The following is a 27,489-nucleotide window of genomic DNA, read 5'->3' as shown; positions in this document are numbered from 1 at the left end:
TCCATCAGGTATAAGGTTGGCCCAAATACCAATGAAGTTCCTTCCTACTAAAAAGTAAGTCCAAGGCTGGGTGCAGTGGCTCATGCCTGTAATCCCAATGCTTTGGAAGGCTGAGGCAGGAGGATGACTAGAAGCCAAGAATTTAAGACTAGCCTGGGCAACAGAGCAGGACCCTGCTTCTACAAAAATGAAAAATCAACCAGGCATGGTAGCACATGCTTGTAGCCCAGCTGGGGAGGCTGAGGCAGGAGGATCACTCGAGCCTGTGAGGACAAGGCTCCAGTGAGCCATGATAGTGCCACTGCACTCCAGCCTGGGCGACAGAGCAAGACCCTGTCTCTTTTTTAAAAAGCCACAAAACAGTTATTGAACATCTACACTCCACCTATCCCCATGTTTGGCAAATGATACAGGGGCCGTAAAGAGATACGTAATCAATACCTAACTCCTGACTTCAAGTCACTGTGGTTAAAAGTAACATTATCTTTGGTTTCACAGATCCCTTTGTAGTTGACTTTCACGCCTTGAATCCTCCAAACAGTGCTGTGAAACAGGTGGTCTTATTCTCACTCAACTAATGAGAAAGCTGAGACCATGAGGGTCTGAGCCCCATGCCCACTGGCCACTGCCCAAGCAGCTCCCCTGGGGTTGATACAGACCTTCCACCTGAGGCCTGCTTTCATTTCTCTTCTGCGCCCCATCACTGTGCATAGAACAGTGTTTCCAGGAGCCGCCGTATCCCACGCTTTCCAGCCTACTCTCTTCCCTTCTGCAGTTCACACTTCCACAAGAGTGAGCCACATTACAGTGTAGTTTTAAAAAAACGTAAACCTCCATTAGCTTGAAAGAAAATAAATGCACCAGATAAAACACAGTTGTTTTTGGAAGTTATCACAGAGTTTTATATATAATGAACCATATTATAAATCGTAATACAACAAAGATGTCAGTGCCAATGGCAGATCAGGCATCTTGCAAAAGTTACAAGCTGCAAAACCAGAGCTTAGAGAAAGGGATGCAATTTATTAGACACATTTCACATTTTTCCAACGAATCATTAAATATTGAAGCACCATAAAATTCAAGCATTTCACATGGATGTGGCAGCCAGCGTTGGTGGTTTAAAATGCATTATGCAGAGTTTCTAGCAGACAGTAACAGTGACAATTGCAGAGTACCGATTTTAATGTCAATTGTTTGTTCCCTGCAGAACTTACTGATCATATCTCTGCAGGAAATTGTGATATTTTTTGTGCTACAGTAACTTTGAGGATTGAAATTAAACAGCATTCCCAATGACGTTAAGAATTGGCCACATATAAATAATTCTAATCAGCAATTTATATACCCTGTGAGAATCATAATTCTACTGTGTAAAAAACCCAGGAAATATTTCTCATATTAAATAGTTTATTTTCAATACAAAATGTGACCATAGTAAGTGTATGATGACGGATATGTGCTAGACAGGTAATCTAACTTAATTGTCAATGCAAAAGTAGCTGTTATGTCCCACCTTATTAATGAGGGAAATGAAGCTAAGAGAGTTGGCAGAACTCACCCAGGATAACAGCTGAAAAATGATGAAGCCAGATTTCAAACCTGGGTTCAACCAACTCTCAAGTCCTCCTCTTTCCACTATTCTTGCAGCCATACCAAGTAAAAGTAACAATTATCAGATTATTCCAGTGAGCTGATAGAAACACAGACCTAATATGATTTCCTGGAACACACTGAATGGTTTGCTTTACTGTAATATACACGAGGTTCAAAATAAGATGATAAAGCCCAATTGTAGTGCACCATTCCATTGACTATTTTTCGGAGCACCAATAACGTGTACAAATGTGTAGCAAAGATTTTATGCTAGAAAGCTCTTAAATCCTGAGGGAATACAGATTACAGCATAAGGTGAGTTATGTCACATTTCACTGAAGGGTCTTCTCAGTCAAATCTCTCAGATATCATTTCTAAAATTTCCATTTGTAGAAAAACATATTTTTGGAGGGGTATGATAAGCTCATTAAAAGCTTATCAATTGGCTGTCTGGCAATAATTGTAACAAGAGATTGTAGATATACAGATATATTGAACATGAAAATATTTTGAAGTAGGAAATGGTTTACTTGCTGATGAAGACCTTCTATGCAGAGCTGAACACCTAATGCCTAATGATGTTTATGGAATTGTCATTGAAAAAAAGAATTGGCAGTAATGTGTTCAACTCTGTGCTAAGCATTGAGCATACAAAAATGAGCCAAGCGTGGTTCCCACCCTCAAGGGGCTTCTATTTTGGCAATGGAATGAAGGAAGTGTACTGAGACGTTAGAGAAGCATGGGGAACGGAGAAAATGAGGACAGTCCCATGGACTGCACAAGAGCAGCAGAAGGGAGCCCAAGTTTCCCCCAGGGAATTCACCTTCCCTGCAGGGTAAACTGACCCCCAGGGAGTACATCACTGGTGGAGCAGGAGCACAGTCAAAGAGGTGCTGGGAGTGTCTGCAGAGCTGCACACAGTTCATTGTGACAGGAAATACTCCTAGAGGTAACCCTCAGACAGTCTCCACTGGACTTTTCACCCCATAGGAAGTGGTTTGGACTTCATGGGCAGTGGTGTCATAGTAGGATTCTAATCCAAAGGATGACAAAATCAAGTTTGGATGGATCTTAGATGGCAACTGGGATTTGAAACTAAGGCACCAGCTAGGAGATGCCTACTGCAAGGGTGGAGGTGGAAGACAAAGGCTATGTGAGACAGGGGCACAGGGATAACGAGCAGGTAGCCATCTAAAGCAGCAATGACTCAACTTTCAACGTGGGGAGTGTGACAGCAGAAGGAAAAGGCCACTCATAGCATGGAGACCTGCCTGGATGAATGGGCTCCACTCACTGACAATCAGGACCCACAAGGAAGCATCCCAGATCTCCAGCACAGGCACAGAACAGTTCCCATTAGGGCAATCTAGGTACATTCCGGTCTATAAGGTTGGTGGGGAGAGGAGGGTTTGATAAGGATCATCACCAATAATGGGTTAGAACAGCTTAAAAGCCCTGTTCATCACCTCCATAGAGAAAAGGTAATTGAAGGCACATTGATCTATAACCAGGTGAAGAAAATAATGGTTTAAGATAACAGGATCTTCTATTCCAAGAAGTTAATTTTTCTATTTTTCTGCCCTTTTGATCCTTTAAAATACTTTTGCAAAATTAGAGGCCAGCGTCAATGCTGCATTTAGAGGTAGCCCTTGTAATACGAACATTTTGGATTGTCTGATGCCTTCCCAGGCTCACTGTGGAGTAAACTGTCTACATAATTTAGCCTGTGTTTGTGTGGGGTGTTTTTTTTTTTTTATTTATAAACTTATGAATACTCTAATACCAAAGTTAAAGTGTTTAAAACAATTAAGCAAGCAAGCTTATGTTTCTGATGATGTTCCATTTGTTACCCTTACCTCTTCCAAGAAAATGTTCTCGGGCTAAGTTCATGATGAACAAATTGAACTTTTAGGAGGATTGACTTCTGGTAATAGATAAAGCTTTTTTGGAAGGAGAAAAGTAATTACAAATAAGATTGAAATTGGCTTAAATTTTAGGTGCTCAAAAATATTTAACATGCCAGAGCATAGTTTAAAAAATATCGAATGGGTCAAATGAACTAGGAAATATTCTGCTACATCGAGAAAACATTTCATCTTAAAAAATACCCTTAAAATAAATTACCATCCTGGGGGTAGCCCATGGCAAAACTCATTTGAAATGTGTTACGCATATAAGAGCTCATTACAAATCAGAGTTTGGCAAGGAAAACATTTCTCATAAACAAAATTTTAATTGAGTTTTTCTTCTCAATTATTTTTAAGTGCATGGAAACTAAGCACTAAAATGAGTGTCACGCTCTTGAGAAATTTCTTTAGTTTTCTCTAAAATGCCTTTTTCTTTCAGATGAGGAAAGTAAGTTTCCTAAAAATTTTTCCAACAAATAATATCTTTTTAATTTGGTATTAGACCACTAAATTCCTAGCAATTAGAAAAAGGGATCTTTTGCTCTACAGAAAAAAATACTCATTATAAATTGACACACATTCTAAACTTTATAGAAAATACTAATGCCAAATGTCAAACTACTACCTGGGTACAAGACTGGTATAAAATACAAGAATGTCTTTAAAACTGGTAGAATGTGATGCTCCTATAACAGACAAGCACAGGAGCATAAAACTCAAATTATAAATTGTCTTTGTTTCGTTTAAAGATACTGCCGCATCCTCCTGGTGGGGTAACCCTGACTCAAATGAATCTTCTTACCTAAGTTTAATTAAGTCGGCCCTTAATTTTCTCCCAAGTGCATAATGATAGCTCTGTCACGTCCCCGTGTGAGCTGCCATTATGTGTGTGGAGGAAACTGTCCGTTGTGAGTGTAAGAAGCTGTGCAGGCTCTTCTGGGGAGGGGAGTGAGATGCTTTGTATGAAGTGTGCGCCTGCCTGTGTGAGCCCCATGTAGCGTCAGTCCCATTAGCATGCACGCACTGGTGACATGCCGGACCCCGACTGGGGAAAAGCAGTCTGTCTGGAAGTTCACTGCAATGGGGAATCAATTTTTGTGAATAACTACCTTAATATTCACTAATAGCTTTTAGGCTTCTAATCCCTTATTGAATATATTTTTTTCCATAATTGCTGCTTTTCAAAAGGGTTGCCAAAGTAGGCATTTCTATTCTCTGAAAAATGCAGAAGAGAACATAATGTTTTATATTCATCTGTGATGTGTTTATGCTAATGTCGCATCTCTGGAATACGGCGACTGTGGGCCTTCCTGGCATCATGATTCATTCTGCTTTGAAAGGAACTGTTAATGCTGGCAGTATGAATTTTTTTTTTCTTCTTAAAAAAAAAATCTCTTTGGGTCATTGTCTTACCATTATTTAAAGTATATGGAAAAATAGATTACAGAGGAAATCATTTTGAAATGTTGAAAATCTCTGCTTTCTAGTTTCATTTGTTGACCTGTTTATTTTTTCCTGTAAAATCTATCCAGAAGCCCACTGTATTATAGTATTATAGAGTAATCGACTTTAATTGTTTGAGATCCTACACCCATGAATGAAGTTTTCAGTAATGTAATTTTTAATCTGGCCTTTAGCATCTACTTGCCTTTCTGTGAATTAGTGTGTTTTAAAATAAAGCCACCTCTTCTGTCATCCTCAGTAAAATAAGAGTATCTAGGTTCCATCTAGATTGGGAGGTCCAAATAAATCCATCTGTGCAGCATTTGCTTAATGCATAAGGAATCCTAGGACTCCAGGAATAACCATGACAAACAGAATGAACCACTGAAAGGGAGTCCAAAATGAGCACCATGACATCTCTTAGCACAGTCTAGGAAGTCTTAGCCCCCTAGGAAGTTTCTCTTGGCCACGTGTTGGTGAAGATCGCATTCTCTAGCTATATTTCATGCAGACCTGGCACCGGCTGGTTTTCTGGCGTTGGGCCTGGCTTTCTTTTAAGGTGTCTGGTGCTGGAGCAGGGGAAAACTGCAAGTCTGCTTTCACCGTTGTTAGCCAGAAACTATACTCATTTGCAAAAAAGTGGCAAGTTCCCTGCCGGCCTTGGCATTCAAGGAACGGTGCTGCTCTGAAATCTTCCAGGCAGCTGCCGGGTGACATGAGGGCCTGCCCTCCTCCTTGGTCCCCAGCTCCTGTGTGCTACCCAGAAAACAAGAGAGAATTAGGGCTCAGACATACACAGACAACCCCAGACCCAATCAGGGACATGCCCAGGTTTGGGTCTGATCTTGACATTTCTCCTTAGATTATTCCATAAAGAACAAAATACAAGCGCTGAAAGGGGGTCGTGGTGAGTATGGTGAGTGTGCACACAAATTGGCTCCAGTTTCACCGATGGCTGAAGCAAATTCATCTTCTAAGTTCTATGAATGTGATAAAAATCAATCAGTGTTTTTAAAAACTAATGGTCCTGTATCCCAACAGGCTATGGTTTGCAACAGCCTCCGTGACCTTATATCCTAAGTGCAGAGTGGGCAGAATTACTGTCCAATCCAGACAGAAAGGGCAGAAGAAAGTGTTAAGAAATGGTGGATGTGTCAGGGCACGGGACTCACCATCAGGAATGAATATCCAATCCAGAGGCTCCTCCAGGTCTGTGGACATGGGGGGATGGACTGGTCCTGGCTGTGCACCGCCACCGCCTGGGCCGGGGCCTCGCATACTGCACAGCGGCTGATGTAGGGGCGGATCGCCTCTTCAGAGAGTGGCATCATGGGGAGGGGCGCAGCACTGGCCAGCCAGTAGGATCTGTCGTTTCTTTGGGCATAGTGGCACACCTGGTGGATGTTGCAGTAGGCAAAAGGCAGCGTGCTAAACATGGGAAGGCAAGACCCTGCCAGACCTTGGGAGGGAAGAAGAGACAGCTGGTGTCCAAGCAGCCCATGCAGGTATTCCCAGACCCTTCCTTCCTCCATCTGGCCTTTGCAGACACGTGTTCTGGCATCTAGAGGCCCTCGCCAAAGCATATTTCTGTGGTGGGGAAGCCATTTCTGATACCTCCTTGGTCCTGTGGTCCAGCCCTCATCCCCTCATCCCTCACTCATGAGCCAAGCTGGGGCCCAGGTGCTGGAGGTGAGTGCTGAGCACATTTCTGTGTTCAGGAAGCTCATGGCCTAGTGGGGAACTGGATGAGCAAACAAGCAATGAACATACAGCACAACAAACTCTAAGAATGAGAAGTGTGGAGTTCCGGGACCCAAGGAAGGGTAACTGGAACAGGTGATTTTAAGTTAGGACTTGAAATATGAAAAGGATTTATCCAGGCTTGGAGATAGTGGTAGTAACTGCTCAAAAGAGATACAGTAACAAGAGGGGACTGGAGTTAAGGGAGCGTGGAGCTCAGAGAACTCAGACGTGTTCAGTGCAGGGAATGTGAGCAGATGGTGTCTGTATGTCTGCTTGTCTCAGGGGCGTCCGGTGATAAATCAGACCATTGGATGTGGGCTTTGTCAATCTCGTTAAGGAGTTTAGACTTTATCCCAAGAGTTCTGCAGAGCTTTAAGATGTGTGCTCTGGTTGGACCAAGGCAGGAGAAGCAAGACTGACGGTACAAAGACGAGGCAGGAACTAAAAATGGCAGAAGGAGAGGAGGAGAGAAGAAAACAGATTCAGGATATTAAACATCACTTCTTCCTTTCTCCTGTGCTCAAAGAAACTAGGTCCTTGTTATGGGAAAGGCCATAGCCAACCCAAGGGAGAAATGCAGGGGGCATATAAGTAGTTGCCACCCCAGGCCTGCACTTTTGGACCACCCTTATTAACAGCTGGAGTCACTGCCTAGTGAGAGCAACAGCAAGCACCTCACCATCAACTGTCCCGTCAGCATATCCTTCCTGTGCCTTCCATTCTAACCATGATTTTCTTGGAAAGACGGTGTTTCCCAGCAGCCAGGTACTTAAGCCTTTGACTTAGAATCAGTCCCTGCAGCTTGTAAACCTACTATTGAAAATTGACAAGGGCTAGGCACAGTGGCTCACAACTGTAATCCCAGCACTTTGGGAGGCCAAGGTGGGCAGATCACCTGAGGTTAGGTATTCGAGACCAGCCTGGCCAACACGGCAAGACCCCAGCTCTACTAAAAATACAAAACTTAGGCCAGCTGCAGTGGCTCATGCCTGTAATCCCAGCACTTTGGGAGGCTGAGGTGAGTGGATCACCTGAGATCGGGAGTTTGAGACTAGCCTGACCAACATGGTAAAAACCCATCTCTACCAAAAATACAAAAATTAGCCAGGCATGGTGACGGGCACCTGTAATCCTAGCTACTCAGGAGGCTGAGGCACGAGAATTGCTTGAACCTGGGAGGCAGAGGTTGCAGTGAGCCAAGATCGCACCACTGGACTCCAGCCTGGGCAACAGAGTGAGACAAAAATTAGCCAGGCATGATTGTACAGGCCTGTAGTCCCAGCTACTCAAGAGGCTGAGGAAGGAGAATTTCCTGAACCCTGGAGGGAGAGGTTGCAGTGGGCCAAGATGGTGTCACTGCACTCCAGCCTTGACAACAGAGCAAGACTCCATCTCAAAACGAGAAAAGAAAATTGACAAGCAGCACCAAGAGATAGCCGTCAAAATAAAGTTCTGTGAATTAAGAAAAATTGCAGTAGGGTGAAGAGTTGATGCTGGCAAGTGCCCTGAAGTAACTATCAGGGTGCTGTGACTGCCCCATGTTACATATATGTACAGGAACTGATCACATTCTGGTTAGACAATTTACATTTGGAAGCAAAAAGTGCATTTTATAAGAGAGTTACATTTAACTTACTGAGGAAGAATCACTTTTGTAAAACTAATAATCAGTAGCCAGATAGTAATTATAGCCAGAATGAGCTTCTTTGGCACTTCTTAGGATCATAGGTTTAAAGGGTTAATTGAGAATGAGCATGGTAGTGTTTTCTTTTAAAGTAAGAATAATCCCATAGAAGATTAGTGATCATTTAAGGTGTTAATGAATCAGTAAAATTAACCCCAAATTTTACTCTTCAAGCAATGGACATGGGCGACCATGTATTCATACCAAGGTCTTGATTGTGAGCTTTCTCTTGCCCTTCCAGGTATAACAGGCTGTACCCAGTCCAGAGCCTGGGCATTCCCAGGGGGCAGGTGGGCTCCCGGTCCGACTGACTGTGGAGAACCAGGAGGAAGCCACTAAGGTAGCCAGGTTCAAGCCCTTTGGGCCCAGGATCCCCAATAGGACCAGGAGGCCCTGGAGAAACAAAGGAAAAAGAAATGAAGGAAGGTTAGGGGGTTCAGTTTAACAAACATGTTAAGCACCTCTGTTCTGGCACTGTGCTAAGCACTCAGGGAGCAAAGGGGAGCATGACTCAGCCCTTCCCCGCCTTCTGGAATCTACACAGCTACACAGCTGCGGTACACACAAACATAACTCATTCAGCAAGTATTTGTTCCAAGCAACTCCTAGATGCCTGGGCTACAGTAGCGTAAAGACAGAAAACAGAGGAAAATCCCTATCCTCCTAGAGCTCGCATTCCACTTGAGGAAGAGAAATAAGAAACAATAAGCATAACGAAAAGGTAAGTTATGAAATATGCTAGGAAGAAAAGAACGAGGACAGTGCAATGGCACACCCCAAGTGTGGACCTCCCAGACTGAACTGCCGAGCAGGTGCTCCCCAAAGTCAGTCTTTCTTACACCTTCCAGACCTCTCCCCTGATTCCAGCATGTTGTCACTTCCATTCTGAGAAAGGCAGAGGCTTGGGATCCACATCTACAACTTTGGCTCTCTTCTTTGAGAAGAGAGGGAAATGGAAGGAAGGCCTTGTTGTAGCATTCTTGTTGGCAGATGGGAAATCAACAGTTCTAGAGAACGTGAGCAGGGGCTGCCTCCTGCGGCACCTCTAAGGGGCTGACCTATTGAAGGAGGCCAGGAGCTGTTTCTTATTGCCAAGAGCAAAAGGTGAAGTTAGACGTAGAAACCAAAAGGTGTTTCGTTTTTGTGTTCCACCCTTGGTTCTGCAAGACTGGCAGGAGCCTGTGGACTGAATCAGGCCTGCTTGTGTGTTTTGTTTGGCCTGTAAGGATTTTACAAGTTGATATTTTGAACTTGAAAAGAGCAGAGTGTAGGCCCACATTTCTGTAGACTGTAATTGGCTGGAGCTGAGCTGGAGCTTTTAGCCAAAGCTCCATACAGACTCCACCCAGCCCTCCTCACTCATTTCTACTCAGTACTAACCTGGTACAGGAGTTTGCACCCCCGGCCAGGTACTCTCTGGAGATGGGATTGTGTCTTAGGGTTTTTGGGTTTATGTGCCTAACGAGCTACCTGGTACATTGTTTCACATTTCTGTCCCACAGACAGCCAGGCTGACAGTCCCTTCATGACCTTGAAAAGTGAACAGCAGAAATGGCCAAGACTTTGATGATGATGTATAGCAGTTTGGGAAAATCCTGAATAGGATGCAGGACCTTGTCTAGGTTTTCTGATGGTTTAGCATCAGTTAGAACGTAGGAGATGCATCCCAGTCTGTTCTCATTGCTTCTCTCTCTGATACCTGCTGAGTTAGCATCTAAGGCAAATGCTCTGAATAAGATCCAGTTTGGAAAGCTGCTGGAGAGGTCAGAGATTTTGCATACAGCTCTAAGGTCTACAGTGTCAGAGAAAAGAGGGGAGACTGAAACTCTACCTGGTCCTCCAGGGCAGCCATCTTCTCCTGTGTCACCTCTGTCTCCGGGAAGCCCAGGAGACCCAGGGGCGCCATCCACACCCCTCCTGCCATCCAGCCCAGGCTCTCCTTTGCACCCTGCACAAAAGTTTATGATGCTGGTGATAAAAATAACCATGAAACCTTTACCGTGCGTATACCATGTGCCAGCCCCAGGCTTCCTTCCCACTTTGACTGCAGGCATCAGCTTATTTAGTCTTTGCGATGACATGAAGTTGGGATTTTACTATCCACTTGCAGTTGGGGTAACTGAGGCTCTAAGAGGTCAAATCATGTGCCTAATTGAAGTCAATGAGCCAGTAAAGGGCTGGGCCAGGATTTGAAGCCAGACCATGGAGGTGTTGAGAGACAGGTTTTCACATTTTCTTTCTAGTCTTGTATATTTGACTTAAAAAAAAAAAAAAACTACTGAACATATATGGCATTTATAATAAATATTCTTCTTAATAATGATTGTTTAAAAGCCTAGATGGAGAAATGAATGAAACTTAATCGGTTCCATTTGAGGTCAAGTTAAATCTGGAGCATGATAGGGACAGCAATTTTTTAAAATAGCTTTTTACTGAGTGTTTACAATGTGCTAGGTACCATGCTAATCCCTTTACGTGGATTATCCAGTTCAGTCTTCCCAGCAGCCATATGACTAGGTACTTGTACATGCCAGTTGTACCAGTGAAGAGACGGGGGCTCAGAAAGGTCACAGAAGTGATCACATGTGGAGAGGAAACTTGGGCCCAAGGGGGCCAAGTACAGAGGCCTTCGGCCACCAGCCCCTGCCCCTGACAAGCTGCAGAGCTCTGGAGATAGTGTGGGGGACTTGGCTGCAGTTGCTTTAATCCTTGAGGGTATGCGGTTAGTTTTCTGTCAAGGCCTCAATTCATTAACCACCATCTCCCTTCAGTCAGGGTAGTAGACACATCATTGTCTTTGGGCAGTTTACTGCTGTTACACCTAATTTCCTGAATCACCAGTCTTCCCCATGTTTCCAGGCTCTACTTACTATTCTCTCTTTCTCTCTGAGTGTGTCACAGAGTAGCCTGGTATGGGCTGATATTTGTGTACCCCCAAATTTCATATGTGGAAGTCCTAGGCCCCCATATCTCAGAATGTGACTGTGTTGGAGATAGGGGCTTTAAGGAGGTGATTCTGTTAAAATGAGGTGGTTAGGCTGGGCCCTAATCCAAGCTGACTGGTGTCCTTACACAAGGAGAAAATTTGGACACACAGAGGGACCCCAGGGATGCATGTCCCTGGAATGGCACAGAGGTGCCACATGAGGACCCAGGAAGACGGTGGCATCTCCAAGCCACGGAGGGAGGCCTTGGGAGAAACCAGCCCTGCTGTGGCTCCTTGATCTTGGACTTCTGCATCCGGAACTGCGAAAAGATGTCAGTTGTCTAAGCCACCGTGTCGGTGATACTTTGCTGTGGCAGCCCGAGCAGACCAACACATAAAACCTAAAATCAAACATGAAGTCAAAGGGGCTTAAGTGGCTTTCACTCTTGCCTTTTGCCTTCACCCTCCAGTGACTATGTGATGATGACAAAGGTGAGGATGCCAGTCAACCACGGAACTCATGGCGCCTCTGTCTCCCACCCTGTTAAGGGACCAGCCTCGCCTGATAACGTGGGTTCCAGACCATGAAATGAGTGTGTTAACACAGACGCTGACTGAAACCCTCTGCCCTTAAAGCAGCAACCCTGCCATGAAAAGGATGCATGGAGGTTTAAGGAGGTTTGACTTGGTGTTGCAAGCTAGCCGAAATAGAAGATTACCCATGCAGGCGCCTCCCTGCCCCTCTGTGGCCCCAGATGAGGCCTTGACTGTGCATCCACACTTGGTAGAGTGCCTAACTTGACTAAGCAACCCTGGACTCTAATCGACCCCCTCCAACCCACCTAAGCAACATCAACAGGCAACACAGGCCTAAACAGCACGGTGACGCAGTCACTACTGCTCTGAGAACAGAAGCCCAAGGATGTTCTGGAACACTGGTTCACACTTTGGTATAAATCAGCATCTGCCTCGGTAGGGCTGGGGTGGGGGCCTGAGAATCTGCATTTCTAGAAGTCCCCAAGTGATGCTAATGCTGCCAGTCCCAGGAACCACACTTTGAGAACCAATGCTCTAGATGATTTAACTTCAACATTCTTTCTGGTGACAACCTCGGTGGCATACTTTGAAAATCCTACATTTCTGCCTGTTCTTGAAACCAGAAATTCTACTCAGAGAATTTATTTTAAAGAAACAACAATAATCACAAACACATGTACTGTTTATTCTGTGTCAGGTCATGTTCTAAGTGCATCCACATAATCCTCACGATCAGCCCTTCTTACAGATCATGAAACTGAGTCATGATCAGATTCATGTGGTAGAGCCAGAGTTATGAACATATGTCATCTATTTCCAGAATCTCTCTCTTTTTTTTTTTTCTTTTAGATGGAGTCTTGCTCTATCACCCAGGCTGGAGTGGAGTGGCACAATCTCGGCTCACTGCAGCCTCTACCTCCTGGGTTTAAGCGATTCTCCTGCCTCCCCCACAGAATAAAGCTACAGCCTCCCGAGTCGCTGGAACTACAGGCGCATGCCACCACACCTGGCTAATTTTTGCATTTTTGGTAGAGATGGGGTTTTACCATATTGGCCAGGCTGTTCTTGAACTCCTGACCTCAGGTGATCTGCCCACCTCAGCCTCCCAAAGTGATGGGATTACAGACGTGAGCCACCACGCCCGGCCCTTATTTCCAGAACCTCTGTTCTTATCCATTATACTATTTCTTCATGATAATCAGGGATGTGATGCATATAAGTAAGACATCATTACCAGTTGCTCATCATAGTGAGAAAGTGGAAATTCCTTAAATCAGAGTAGTGCATGGCAGCACCTGGGAACGCATGCGAAGCAAAGACTCTCAGAGCCTTCTTCTTACCTAACAAATCAGGACTGGGGTGGGCCCCAGCGAGCTGTGTTTTAACACGCTCTTCAGGAATTCTAATGTTCTGGGAAGCTTGAGAACCAAAGCCTTAAATGTTCCTCGTAATGCCCCTTCCCTACCCCCAGGTCCAGCTCCCCTGTTAGAATTTCCCACACTACCCCTTGTTAACACTCAATGCATCCGAACCGACTTGCTCGATGTCTTCATTTTCTGCTAGCCTGTGGCTCCAAAAAGCAGGACCTTGTTGGGTTAACTTATTTCTAGCAGGGCAGCTGGCAGCAAACCAATCAATAATTGGTGAAGGTAGTGGTTAAATTGTGGCACAATCCGATAAGGCAATATTCCTCAGCTACTACAGATAATATTGTAGGAAAATATGTAATGACATAGAAGAAAGGTTACTTTCTTCTGGAAAAATATACAGGCAGTTGTGTCTTTTGAAAATGTGTTTAGTTTTAAGTTACCTTTTTTTTTCTTTTGTAATAAAGTTTTTTTCCCACCTTCACCTTATGCCTCCCCCATAGACTAAAGATACATCTCCCATCTCCTACCACATCTCTCCCTACGTAAATGGTCTTCAACATTAGGTGGTTCTGCACTGCCCCACTCCCCCAGTAGACGCTTGACGATGTCTGGAGGCATTTTTGGTCCTCACATGGGGGAGGAGGTCATTACTGGCATCTAGTAGGACAGAGGCGAGGGATGCTACCCGACATCCTAGAATGCACCAAGCAGCCCTCCAGGATAAAGAATGATCAGGCCCCAAATGTCACAGCACCGAGGTTGAGAAACTGCTCCACACAGTAGGCTACACCCAAGAGTCACATATTCATTCACCAAATGTTTAGCAAAGAGCTTCCATGACCCAGGCCTGTGTATGGATATCACGTTAAAGAAGACCATATCCTGCCCTCAAGCTTCTTACGGTCTCTAGAACAGTGGTTGGCAAATTATAGCCTGTGGGCCATTCACTGCCCATTTTAGTAATCCCAGTTATAGTGGGACACAGGCATTCATTGACATATTATCCGCGGCTATGCTGCAGCAGCAGGGCTGAGTGGTTGCAGCAAAGGTCATCTGGCTCCAAAGCCGAAACGGGATTGAAGTGCTCGGGTGATGAGGTAGATGTCTCACTTCCCTCGGTTACACATGCCCCACTGCTTGTAAAATTGTATCCTCATATTGCCTGCCTGAGAGTGTCCCCTCTTCTTCCATCCCTATGACCAGCTGGTGTCTCCCCTCCATGCCCCGTGCTGGTTGAGCTATACTCAATGTAGAAATCCTAGTGTCTGAAATGCTCCTGTTGTGCTTTTGTGCCCCTGGGATTAGAAACGAATTATTTCAGAGTGTGCTGGACTGCATTCTGTATGTGGCTACCATTCAGTAAGTGAGAAAGGGAACATCCCCTCCTCCCCATCTGGATGAGAGGAGCCCTGCCCTTCCTGGTGACTGGGCAGAAACCCCCTCTCCCTGGCGTGGCACTGCTGGTGGAATCTGAAATTCCAACATCTTCCAAGAGTGTAGCAGTTATTTTGGAAGAAACATGGGGCCCCAACAGTGAGCTCAGACCATTCCTTTCTCTGTAAGAAATGATTATGATTTCGGTAAGATGATTCCAACATGCAATCTATTCTAGCGCTGCCCTAGTGCTTATGGGTTTGTTAGGAGTTTTCTCCTTCCACTGAAAATGCCTGTTCTTCCTGGTGTACAGACTCATGGTGAGATCACTGTGGATCTGGGAAAAGAGTCCTCACACCAGATGTTATCACGTGGACTTTACTCCCTTTAGGGTAAGGCAGAGAGAAATTGTGAGGCAGAAGACATTTCCCAAGAAACAGGAAAGAAGGCTCTTGTTAACCCAAGTTGTCTGTTCAGAGCTTTCCACCGTATGGACTTGTTCTCTACTTGGAACTAGTTTTAAAGAATAAAACTAAACATCAAAAAAACCCTCCAATGTTACATGGATGACCTCCTGAGAGGGCAAGTGTTGACTTGAAGAGAAACACAACCCTAACAGGGTGTGAGTATGTCCATCAGGCAGGAACAGTTCAAAACAAAATGGATAACACTTTTGAGTTCACTGTGGGAAGCCTCAGCCTTTGAGGACGACTTGGAAGGAAAAGTTGTAGATCAAAGAGATCTGCGTGAAGAGCGTTAGAGCTTCTGTGGTGGAGGACTCCTCATGGACGCACTTCGTGTGGCTGTCATCCACCCATGCTGGGCAGGAAAGAGCCAGAAGTGAGTTTATTTCTATGTAAGTCTCAGCTGCAGCACATGGTTACAAAATCCGCTTAGCAATGAAAGAAAAGATTTTTTTATTTTATTTTTACCTTTTAGGTTCAGGGGGACATGTGAAGGTTTCTTACGTAGGTAAACTCATGTCATGGAGATTTGTTGTACAGATTATTTTACCACCCAGGAATTAAGCCCAGGACTCAGGAGTTATCTTTTCTGTGTACTTGAAGGTAGAGGGGAGGAGTGGGCAGAGGAGCAGAAAAGAGAAGATTTTGAAGGGAAAACAGGAAGAGGCCAACAATGGCATTTTAAGCAAACATTGTTCTTTCTAGTGGCAGCCCTTTCTTTACAGCACCCAATCTTGAGGGTGGTATATATGGTCCATCACACCCTGCTGAAAAAATGCCTTCAGAAAATACTGGAGAATAAGCAACAAGCCCTGCAGATGGCCCAGGTCAGCCAGGGTTGGGCATTAGGCCCTTAGAATAGACCTGTCACTCTTTAGTAACTGGACAGGATGGCCAGCGGGCATAGACAGGACCGAGGAATACACTGCAGGGAAGAGAGGTCCTTTGTAACAGGAACCCAGAGGCTCCTATAAGAGAAGAGGGGCCCCAGAAGAAAGCAAGGGCTTGGGAGTGGGTGCAAAGAAGGACAAAAGGGAGCCCCAGGGAAGCTGGGCCACATGGTGAGAACACAGGAAGAAAAGGTGATGCTTCACCAGAAAGACTGGGCACTTTTTAGAAACATCATCATCATGTAAGTGGCAGAAAGGTGACATTGGAGTGTCCACACTTCCAGCAGGCAGAGTCAGTGACTCCAATAAAGAGGGCACAGGAACCCAGGGAAGGCCCTCCTGTGGCCACATACAGATGATGAGCCCATGAAACCCTAAGTCAGGAGGAATTTGAGATCATAGGCAAGCACACCTGGGTCACATAGGACTAGACGGTCTTTGAGAAGCTCACAGTCTATGAAGGGAGAATCTTGTACGTGTCAAAGATAACTATCATGTTAAAGTGCAAAGAATTGACCCATTCACATATTTTTCTCTTCCCAGTTATGGTTATTTTTCAGAACCACCACAGTGGGTGGTGGCCTCAGTTTTGATACTGAGGTGAAGCAGTACATTTCAACCCTGGCTGCCAGCTACAGTCACCTGGGGGCCTTTGGAAAATGCTGACATTCAGGCTCTGCCACCTTCCACATTCTATTGGCCTGAGATGAGGGTCAGGCACCAATACTCTTTCAAGATCTTCCCGGTGGGCTGGGCGTGGTGGCTCATGCCTATAATCCCAGCACTTTGGAGGCCGAGGCGGGCAGATCATGAGATCAGGAGATCGAGACCATCCTGGCATGGTGAAACCCTGTCTCTACTAAAATACAAAAAATTAGCCAGGTGTGGTGGTGCGCGCCTGTAGTCCCAGTTACTCAGGAGGCTGAGGCACGGGAATTGCCTGAATCTGGGAGACGGAGTTTGCAGTGAGCCAAGATCGTGCCACTGTACTCCAGCCTGGTAAAAAGAGCAAGACTCTGTCTCAAAAAAAAAAAAAAAAAAAAAAAAAAAGATCCTCCCGGTGACCTTAACCAGCAGCTAGGGTTGCCTTGTTAAGGAAGGTTCTACTCCTGGCTGAATTGTTGAGGACTGCATTCATATATTAGTGAGGGCTTCTCAGATTTGCATGGGTATGTAACTATTTGGGGGACCTTGTTAAAATGCAGAATCTGATTCTGCACATCTGGGGCGGGACCTGAGTTGCTGCTAGTTCCTGAGCCAGGACCACAGTTACAGTAGCAAGGATGGTGCTGACTCCTAACTGCCGAGTTATCAGGCCAACCAGCCCGGCCCGTGCTCCCGCCATTTCCCTGTTGAACAATTCTGGCTCCTCAAAGCCCAACTTTTCCTTAAGGCTCTGTTCAAATACCAGCTCTTGCTGGGGTCCTGGCAGTCCTGCAGTTCTCCATGCTGGAATTAACCTCTCCCCATCCCATTCTCCCAATACCCTTGGCTTGCAACTCCCTTTTTTTTAAGATGGAGTTTTGTTCTTGTTGCCCAGGCTGGAGTGCAGTGGTGTAATCTCAGCTCACTGCAACCTCTGCCTCCTGGGTTCAAGCAATTCTCCTGCCTCAGCCTCCGGAGTAGCTGGGATTACAGGTGCATGCCACCATGCCTGACTAACTTTGTATTTTAAGTAGAGGCAGGGTTTCACCATGTTGAATCCAGGCTAGTCTCAAACTCTCGACTTCAGGTGATGCACCCACTTCAACCTCCCAAAGTGCTGGGATTACAGGCATGAGCCACCACACCTGGCCTGCAACTCTTTTTTTAACAAGAATTGTGTAATAATCTACCATTACCTTAAGTTACTTATATTCTGCTGGCTATTTCTTTCATGGGATTTTGAGACCCTGGAGGGGGAAGACACATCTTATTCATCTTTGCATCACCCACACCACCTAGTAGCCTACTTTACAGAGAGTAGAGGGAATCTGGAAGTAATTACTGAATTGCATTTTCAGAACCAGTTAGAGATCACATCTTCAACTTGAAAGTTATTTTTTTAAGTTAAAGGGACCCAACTCTTGATATTGCAAATATATACATAACAAGGTAGCTTTGAAAATGAGGTTGAGTGACCAGTTACACTGACTGACAGAACTTTATCCATGCAAGGAGTCCCAAGAAAGATGAGTTAAATAATGACTGACCCAATTCCCAGTTCTCAGGGGCCATTAAAGGAAGTTGCTACAGCCAACACCCAATTAACCTGGTGCACAAACACAGATGCAATGCAGTAAATGCACAACAAAAACCCCGTATTAATTTGAGGAAGACTCTGGGGCTGTTTTGGCCGCCACCTAAGAACTAGTCTGACTCCGGTTGAGAGGGACATCTCTTGGGCACTTAACTTTTTGGTTTTGGGGAACCACAAGAAAAACAAGTGGTACAAAATTCAGTTCTGCTTCCAATTCCTGTTTCCCTGAACCAAAAAGAGTCCAAATCACAGTGGGGCAGGGGGGGGAAAGAAAAGAGAACAGCCTGGTTTCTTCTTTTCAAAGAATTTGCACATGAGTTTTCTAGACTCAAAGCTACTACCAATGGGTCTGAAGAGAACAGTGACTTCTAGATGCTCAGCCCTGGGCTCCCTAATATCTTTTAAATTACCCAATGAAGTGGGGATATGTGGAAAGAAAAATCATTTGGAGAACACTTTTTGGTTTTGTTTCTTTGAGATGGAGTTTTGCTCTTGTTGCCCAGGCTGGAGTGCAGTGGCGCCATCTTGGCTCACTGCAACCTCTGCCTCCCAGGTTCAAGTGATTCTCCTGTCTCAGCCTCCTAAGTAGCTGGGGTTACAGGCACCCATCACCATGCCCAGCTAATTTTTGTGTTTTTAGTAGAGGCAGGGTTTCACCATGTTGGCCAGGTTGGTCTTGAACTCCTGACCTCAGGTGATCCACCCACTTCGACCTCCCACAGTGCTGGGATTACAGGCGTGAGCCACCACGCCCAGCTGAAGAACACTTTTTAAAAGAATGGTTTAGCTTAAATACTTAAATTAGGATCCTGCCACCCAGCAGTTACTGAACAATGCTCCAATGATTAAATCAACAGTGTAGAAACTGCCAAAATGTAGAGCAAGGCTCCTACTTTTCCCCATCCCTCCTCTAACAGCTCCTTCGTCCTTCTTGCAGGTTCTGTTTCTGCACCACCAAGGGCAGATTTTGAATTGTTTTTAATTCAAAATCAAGTAGGCAGCTATTAATGACTGTTAATGGAGCATCTACTATGTTGTGCTAAGAGGTTTCAAAACGCCACGTCCAAAAGCTGGCCAAGTATGAAAGACTTAAGTAGGAGTTCCACGTAAAAATAGAAGGGATGTGTGGGTCCAGTTAGCCCATGATTAATGTACTTTGGATCAAGGTAGAAACAAAGTATGAGGGGAAAGACATGCTTTCTCCTCGCTAGCTGTTTAGGCTCCATATAAAAAGCTACAAAATAAAACATCTAGAATTTCACTTCAGCAATATATAAAATAATGAACAATCAGCACGAGGCTCATACCTGGTCCTGGGGGGCCTCTCATTCCAGGGAGCCCCATGGCTCCTTCTGGTCCTCTCAAGCCTGGTACCCCAGGAAGCCCTGGGATTCGGGGACAGTCATCCACGTCGGCAGGTGGCCCCGGTGCACCTGAAATTGGAATCACCGCAGGTGTAATAGATGCACATGCTTATGAACAAGCGGCTTCTACAGTCTCTGGTTAAAGTTGGACTTCTGACACTATACTGAAATTTAGTACATATTTAGTATAAATTTCAGTATAAATGTTTGTAAAGGTTCAACAATCCAATGTAAGTTCCATGAAGGCACAGATTTGTCTTGTTCCCTACATGGAAAACTTCCAGAATGTTGGACTGACTAAGTGAATGGAGTATCAGAGGAAGCAGAAGTGTGAAACAGTGAAGGTCGGATGATGCAGCAATGTGATGACCCTCATAGGACTGCCCAATCTTTGCCCCGGTAGGGCATTTTCTACCGGAGTAGCAGCCACAGGTGGCATTGCAAGAGGGACTGGTGGTTCCTAAAGCTCAGCTTAACGTGTCCCTGAGTCATTACTTGACATCATAGACACATAGGTTTCCATAATGTCAGTTACTCAAATACAATTTCAGCATTGCTAGAGGCTCGGAAGCAGTGACTTTCAACCTCATGTGAACGCTGGATTTATCCCGGGGAGCTGTGGAAATATACTGATGCCTGGGTCCCACTCCCAGAAATACTGGTTTAGTTGATAATAGGATGTGGCCTGAGCAGTGTCCTCATGATTGGCTGCTTAATAAACTCAGCTGGTCAGCTTTTCAAAAGTACTTATTAATATTGGGGCCCTATCTAGACTAATTAAGTAGGGATTTCTGGGGGGGGGGTGTCCCTGGGTGTCAGTAGTGTCGTTTGTTTAATTCCCAAGGTGATTCTAGTGCCATCAGGGCTGAAAAGCATGGCTGTAAAGCTATAATTCTGACTGTAGCACATCAGAATTGTGTTACTAATTTGTTAGAAACCAGAGTTCCTGAGTCAGAAGGTCTGAAGTGGGAGCCATGTACATTTCTACCATGTTCCCAGGGAGGCTGATGGCATTGATCTAGGAATCTCACTTTGAAAACCACAGGCTGGGCACAGTGGCTCATGCCTGTAATCCCAGCCCTTTGGGAGGCCAAGGCAGGTGGATTACTTGAGATCAGAGGTTTGAGAGCGGCCTGGCCAACATAGTGAAACCCTGTCTCTACTGAAAAAACAAAAAACTAGCTGGGTGTAGTGGCGAGTGCCTGTAGTTCCAGCTACTCAGGAGGCTAGGACAGAATCACTTGAACCCAGGAGGCAGAGGTTGCATGAGCCAAGATTGTGCCACTGCACTCCAGCCTGGGTGATAGAGCAAGATTCCATCTCAAAAAAAAAGAAAGAAAGAAAAGAAAACCACTATACTAAAGATGTGACTTTTTTTCCTTTTACCTTCACATCTTTAAGCTATTCTTTCTAAAGCTTCATTCAGTCACTCTGCAAATATCACACAGTGATAAGAAATAATAACACTGAACAATAATGGTAACAGCTGAGACTCACTGGATGCTTTATCATGTATCAGGCCCTGTGCTGAATGCGTTTACTATTAAATCCTCCCAACGTGACTGCATGTGTGCTACTGTTATGAGAAGGTTACGGATAACAACGCTCAGGCTCAGGTAAATAAGTGACACTTCTGTGGTGACACAGCTTACACATGGCAGAGTCTGCATTGCAATCCAGGGCATTCTGGTTCCAAACCCATGTACTTAACCACCTCAACAGACTGTATCAAGAACTCTTAATAATCTGGGTGATGAATTCTAAAAAATGAAACATATTTTAAACGGTATCATCTGGCTGAGCTTGGTGTTTCATGCCTGTAATTCCAGTACTTTGGGAGGCCGAGACGGCTGGACTACCTGAGCTTGGGAGTTCAAGACCAGCCTGCGCAACATAGTGAAATCTTGTCTCTACTACAATTAAAAGAAATTAGCCAGGTGTGGTGGCACATGCCTGTAATCCCAGCTACTTGGGAGGCCGAGGTAGGAAAATTGCTTGAACCTGGGAGGCAGAGGTTGCAGTGAGCCAAGACTGCACCACTGCACTCCAGCCTGGGTGCTAGATCAAGACTCTGTCTCTAAAAAATAAAATAAAGATATCATCTGATTAGCTATGGTGTTCTTCAAATATATGCAAATGTGTGAAATAATTACAAGAACATCAATCATAAAGCAGTAAGAAAATCCTTAATAAAAAGGGAACATCACACACCCAGGCCTGTCAGGGGTTGGGGGGCTGGGGTAGGGATAGCATTAAGAGAAATACCTAACGTAGGTGATGGGTTGATAGGTGCAGAAAACCACCATGGCACATGTATACCTAAGTAATAAACTTGCACATTCTGCACATGTACCCCAGAACTTAAAGTATAATTTTAAAAATGTGGCATAATAACAAAGTTTCAGTCTGCTAATTCTTATTGGGTCTATGCAAAATGACCTGGAATTCTTATAAGCCATTTGGAATTTAACCCCATGTAAAGTAGCATATAAAACCACAAGCAACATGGGGCCAAATGCATTTTTATACTAGGTACAGTTTCATGTAAAACTTGGGTTTTCTACGATGGGTGACTTGAGAGAGGTGCACAGGGACATCTCCTGCTTTCCCTGAGCAATCCTGGCCCTTCTCAGTGGGAACAAAGCTGAGAAAGTGGGAGCATGTGGCTGGTGCTTCCTATTTAGAATTTTGATGTTCTCTTGAAATGACTTTATACAATCACAGAGAGACAAGATTGAAATGAAAACATCAAATGTACTTCAATTTTTTTATGTAAACATTTAAAATACCAGGACTTTTTACATTTTTTATTTTTCTTTTCTTTACTTTTTAATAAATCAGAAACTGAAAAAAGGGGGCAGTGCTGAGGCCTCTCTTCTAAAGACCCTAAAAATAATACATGGTGTCTGTATTCAGAGCGGTTTTCATTAGGGCTAAGAACAGAGGCCGGGAAAGAACACATGCAGGCATTCACAATTTTTCTTCTTTTCTTTTGAGAAACGCTTTTTGTTTTCTTTGAAAATGCCAGGCACAAAATAACACGTTGTTTTTGCATTACAGAGCATTAAGTGAACATTTTCCTTTTAACACACAAAGAAATGTGCTCCTTGAAAACGGACTTGAGGGTGTGATAGGAAAGGCTTGTCACAGCCCCTTACTGGGAGGCGAGGCCCCATTTTTTAATGTTGTGTATACCACTTATTTTAGGGCTGCTCTATGTATTTATATTGTAGAATTTATAAAAGGAACTTACATCGGTATGTACAATAGCCTTTGACAGAGAAAGCCCACATACTTCATGCCCAAGTTGAAACTATATAAGCTAAGGATCTACACTGCCTTGGCAACCTGTAATGAGTCTGAGTGTTAGGATGCTCTAATATGAGGTTACTGTATCTGTATTGAGGAAGCAAAGCACTGCAGCCTCACATCCTCAGAGCAGCCCATCTATAAAAATGTAACAAAGTTTAGCTCACACATACAGAGGAAAAACGACAAGTACAGAAATGACTAGAAACCAGAGTGAGGGGAAATTACCAATTTTATAGCAAAGCTTACCTCTGGGACCTGAAGGAATCCAAAGACGACAAACAAGGCCAGGCAATGATTTTCACAGGGTGGAAAGAGGTTTTAAATTTGTGGATTAGGACAAAAATGAAACAGATTGAGAACATACATAATAATTTGAGGCAGCATCAATAACAAGCAGAATGGCAGCATCTTATTTACATAAAAAGTCTACATCAATGTGACTGACAGGAGAAGCTATGATTTAGTAATGGAGTTTCCATCTCTAGAAAGACTTTAAATGAAACTCTCTTGAGCAATATAAAATTCTAGTTGATTTCTTATGACAAATATCCCCTAATTTAGCACATGTAGGAATTCTATCCATTTAAAAGCTTCTGAAATTTCCATAATAATTTGCCAAGTTGTATAGGGTGTGCATAGAAAGGAAACATAAAAAGAATCAACATAGAATCCCTTGTTCCTGCTATATTATGATAACATCATAAAGCAGTGCTATTTATTTCTTTGGACTACAGTGCTAATTTAGGACATTGCACAGTATTCTGAACTGATGCCACATTACCATAATACTGATTTAGGATCTTGAAACATATTACTTCTGCCCATCTCAAATAAACACAGCTGTTTGCCCCTTCTCTCCCCAACTCTTCCTTGTCACATTTTGACCCTATGGTTAAAAAGTGTTGTCTACAGAGTTAAACCGAATAGCTTTTTTCCTTCCTAGGAACTAATGGACTTTACAGAAAAAGTTAAATAAAACATGTAGGAAAATCAATGAAAATTCAGGGATCAGCATTGAATATACAATCCTAACAAACAATAATCAAATCAGTCTTCGCTTCTTGCATAAAGGAACACATATTCATTTTCCTTAGAAATAGTCTACATAGGCCAGGCACAGTGGCTCACGCCTGTAATCCCAGCACTTTGGGAGGCTGAGGTGGGCTGATCACCTGAGGTCAGGAATTTAAGACCAGCCTGGCCAACACGGTGAAACTCCATCTCTACTAAAATACAAAAATTAGCTGGGCGCAGTGGCACATGCCTGTGACCTTAGCTACTTAGGAGGCTGAGTCAGGAGGATCGCTTGAACTTGGGAGGTGGAGGTTGCAGTGAGCTGAGATCACACCACTGCACCCCAATCTGGGTAACAAAGTGAGACTGTCTCAAAAAAAAAAAAAAAAGAAAGAAATAGTATATGTAAAATCAACTCTTAATTTTCAAACTTATTCATTCTGATAATAAATATTACTTTACCGAACATAAGACTTTGTGATGCAGCCTGAAAGAAATATACTCTTAATAGAAGAAAGGGCTTAAGGAATAAGAATGTGTTAGTAATTCAGAATATTAACTACTTTCTGAATGATGACCATTTTAGTAAACATTTAAGCAAAATGCTGTGTGTAGGTTGGAAGCTCACCTGGAAGACCAGTGGGCCCTCTTCTCCCTGGAGGTCCAGGTAAACCCTTCTCTCCAGGTGGCCCAGGAAATCCATGTGGTCCCTGTGGCCCTGGGAATCCCATTGGTCCTTTAAAAAAAAAAAAAAAAAAAAAAAAGTAAAAATGAAGGAACTGAAATGAGACAATTAAAAACAATGACAGTTTGATAGACTGAATTCAGAGATTCACTCCAACGAAATGCAGTACATAACTGGCCTGAGAGTCAAGATTAGCCTCGCTTTCCTCTGTAAGGCTTGGAAGGGTTGCCTCTGAAGGAAACATAGCGATCCGCCGAAAGAACTAAGGAAATGGTTCCATGATCAAGACAAGGCTAAATTAGATTGAAAAGTCCTATAACCCTGAACTTTCTCTGGAGACAAAGGACTGGAACTGAAGGGGAAATCAGGAACGAGCTTTCAATATCCCGGAACAACGTGGCTCCCCAGCTGAGTTCAAACTCCTGTCCTCCTCACTCTTAGTTTTAGGCACAGTTCAGTTGCTCATACGTGGTGTTCCTTTGCTTCTCCCGCATCCACGACGTCTTCCTCCTTCTTTAGAGTTAAGACCAAGTCTCACTTTCTCAGGGAAGCCTTCCCTGGAATCCCAACTGAAGTTCAGTTGCTTTTTGATAAGCTCTTCATTCAGAACACTTAACTAGATTTAAATTGACATATCCCTTAGTGCCTGTGCCTTTCACAAAACTAGGCTTTTAATAAAAGAAATTATTATTATTATTATTTGCTCCGTTACCCAGGCTGGAGTGCAGTGGCACAATCATTGCTCACTGCAGCCTCCAACTCTTGGGTTCCAGTAATCCTCTCACCTCAGCCTCCTGAGTAGCTGGGACTACAGGCACACACCATCATGCCCAGATAATTTTTTAATTTTTTTGTAGAGAGGGGGTCTTGCTGTGTTTCCTGGGCTGGTATTGAACTACTGGCCTCCAAGGATCCTCACACCTTGGCCTCCCAAAGTGTTCGGAATACAGATGTGAGCCACTGAGTCAGGCTGAAACTCTGTCCTTATAAAGATTAGAGACTCTCCTTAAATTTGTTCACTGCTATATTCCTGCAGGCGCCTAATAGATATTTCTCACTGTGTAAGTCATAAAAGGTAAACTGAGGAAACTCAATCTCTTTATAATAAAGCCCTGTTTGGCCCTTATATTCTCTAGACTGGGAGTCAAGAGGCATGACTAGTGATTCTACCAATATTTCTAACTCCCTGTGTATTCTTGCATAGATCACTGGTATTTATATGTCATGCTATTTCCTCAGTCCTGCATTTTATGTCCGGGTAGAGATTTATTCCCTAGAGCAAATAAGGAGGAAGAGTGTTAGCCAGCCCCTTCTTCCATCCTCTTGGTGACTAGAGTGTTAACATGTCAGTCCAGTTCTGAAGTTTAATAATTGGAAGCCCACTTACCTGTAGATATGAGCCACATTCTCTAAAATTGACATCATTGCTAATATAGATGAACAGGCTTGCTCCATACTGTTTTACAGGGTGTGCACTGCACAATTTCACAGATGCCCCTTGCACTGTAGTCATGGCAGCCTCACAGTGAGTTTGATCTATGACCTAATCTTTTGCCTTATTTCACAATTGGTTCAGAAATCAGGCCAGGTGCTAGTTATTGGGTTCCTTTTCCAAATTTCAACTGCTGCTTTTCTGATATCCAGCTTCCTTATTTATGAAACAGGGGAGTTAAAATGGATACTCATTAGTCATCTTTTTTCAACAAAAAAACTTCTTTGAACCTAAGGATTCTCTGAAATTCTGGTGACCAAAAACTGAGGTCACAAATATTAGCGGTGGATAACAATTAATTAAAATACATATTTTAACCTTAAATAGTGGGGAAATTTGGCCCTTAGTGGGGAAATTCAGTGATTGGGGATCTTTGCATGAGTATGAAAAAGCAAAGGCAGCAGTCTAAACCCGAGCTGCCCAGTACAGAAGCTACTAACCACACATAACTAGTTAGCACTTGAAATGTGGCCAGTCCAACCTTAGCTGTGCTGTCAGCGTAGAACACACATGGGATTTCAAAGGCAGGAGGAAGGAGTGGCTTATTTGCAAGAGGAACTAGGTTTGCACAATCAGCTGAATTATCTCACTGATAAATGTATATTAACCATATGTTAAAATGATTAAATATATTAAATATATATTTAATATTTAAATACATTAAATATATATTTAATATTTAAATACATAAAATATTTAAATATATTATGTTAAATAAAGTATGAAAGTTGACTTCATTTGTTTTTACTTGTTAAAATGTGACTACTATATTTTTAAATTGCACATGTGGCTGGCACTACATTTCTACTGTTCAGTTCTAACCTGGAAGATTATCAAGAGTATTATTAGGGGCTAAAGATGAACTTGTGTTTCTTCCTTTTACTTGTCCAACTTTCACCCAAACTTCAGGATTCTTTGGGGAAATAAGGTCATTTTGGAAAGTAGTCACTGTGCATAGGAAATAGGAATGATGGTGCAGGACCCCAGACCCTCCAGGGCAAGACAAGGTGTTCACACGCTACTTAAGGGAACGACATTCATACCTTTCTGGCCATCTTTTCCATCACATCCTGGAAAGCCTTTGTATCCTGGAGGGCCTGGTGGGCCGGGGGGACCTGGTGGCCCTGGTACGCCACAGTCACCTGGCTCCCCTCTCAGAAGGTCAACACTCCCAGGGGGGCCTGGAGGTCCAGGTGCACCTGACCAAAGAGAAGAGACAAAAATCTTCTTTTAGTCAAAGACAAATGTGTACACTGGCTGCCTGACAGCTTCTTAAGAAAAATAATTTAATGATTTTCAAGCAAGGAATAAAGAGAATTAGAAGAATAAGAAAGACAATGATATCAGAAATAAAACAGAATGGGTCACAACACCAAGTTGAGAAATGGTGTAGATGATGGGCTGGCAACTGTTAGACAAAGTAAACCCAAGCAAAACCTTCCTTCCCTT

At 43.8% G+C, this 27,489-nt stretch overlaps 1 protein-coding gene across 1 annotated transcript in view; it reads right to left on the bottom strand.

Annotated features, from left to right (window-relative positions):
• Positions 1-875: 875 nt before the first annotated feature.
• COL4A4 (collagen type IV alpha 4 chain) overlaps positions 876-27,489 on the bottom strand; it is a 137,245-nt gene continuing 110,631 nt past the window's right edge. The window contains exons 41-48 of the mRNA XM_064372756.1: positions 27,084-27,239; positions 24,492-24,599; positions 23,096-23,104; positions 19,481-19,606; positions 10,205-10,321; positions 8,578-8,766; positions 6,119-6,405; positions 876-5,702 (exon numbers count right to left, since the gene is read on the bottom strand). Of these exons, the coding sequence (XP_064228826.1) occupies positions 5,439-5,702; positions 6,119-6,405; positions 8,578-8,766; positions 10,205-10,321; positions 19,481-19,606; positions 23,096-23,104; positions 24,492-24,599; positions 27,084-27,239 (1,256 nt within the window). The 3' untranslated portion in view covers positions 876-5,438. The remainder of the gene's footprint in view (positions 5,703-6,118; positions 6,406-8,577; positions 8,767-10,204; positions 10,322-19,480; positions 19,607-23,095; positions 23,105-24,491; positions 24,600-27,083; positions 27,240-27,489) is intronic.

The sequence above is a fragment of the Aotus nancymaae genome, unplaced genomic scaffold (genome assembly GCF_030222135.1).
Source record: "Aotus nancymaae isolate 86718 unplaced genomic scaffold, 86718_ANA_hifiasm-v0.15.2.pri h1tg000008l, whole genome shotgun sequence".
Classification (NCBI taxonomy): domain Eukaryota; kingdom Metazoa; phylum Chordata; class Mammalia; order Primates; family Aotidae; genus Aotus; species Aotus nancymaae.
Note: the sequence above shows the minus strand (reverse complement) of the source record. Positions and strands in the feature narration are given on the sequence as shown.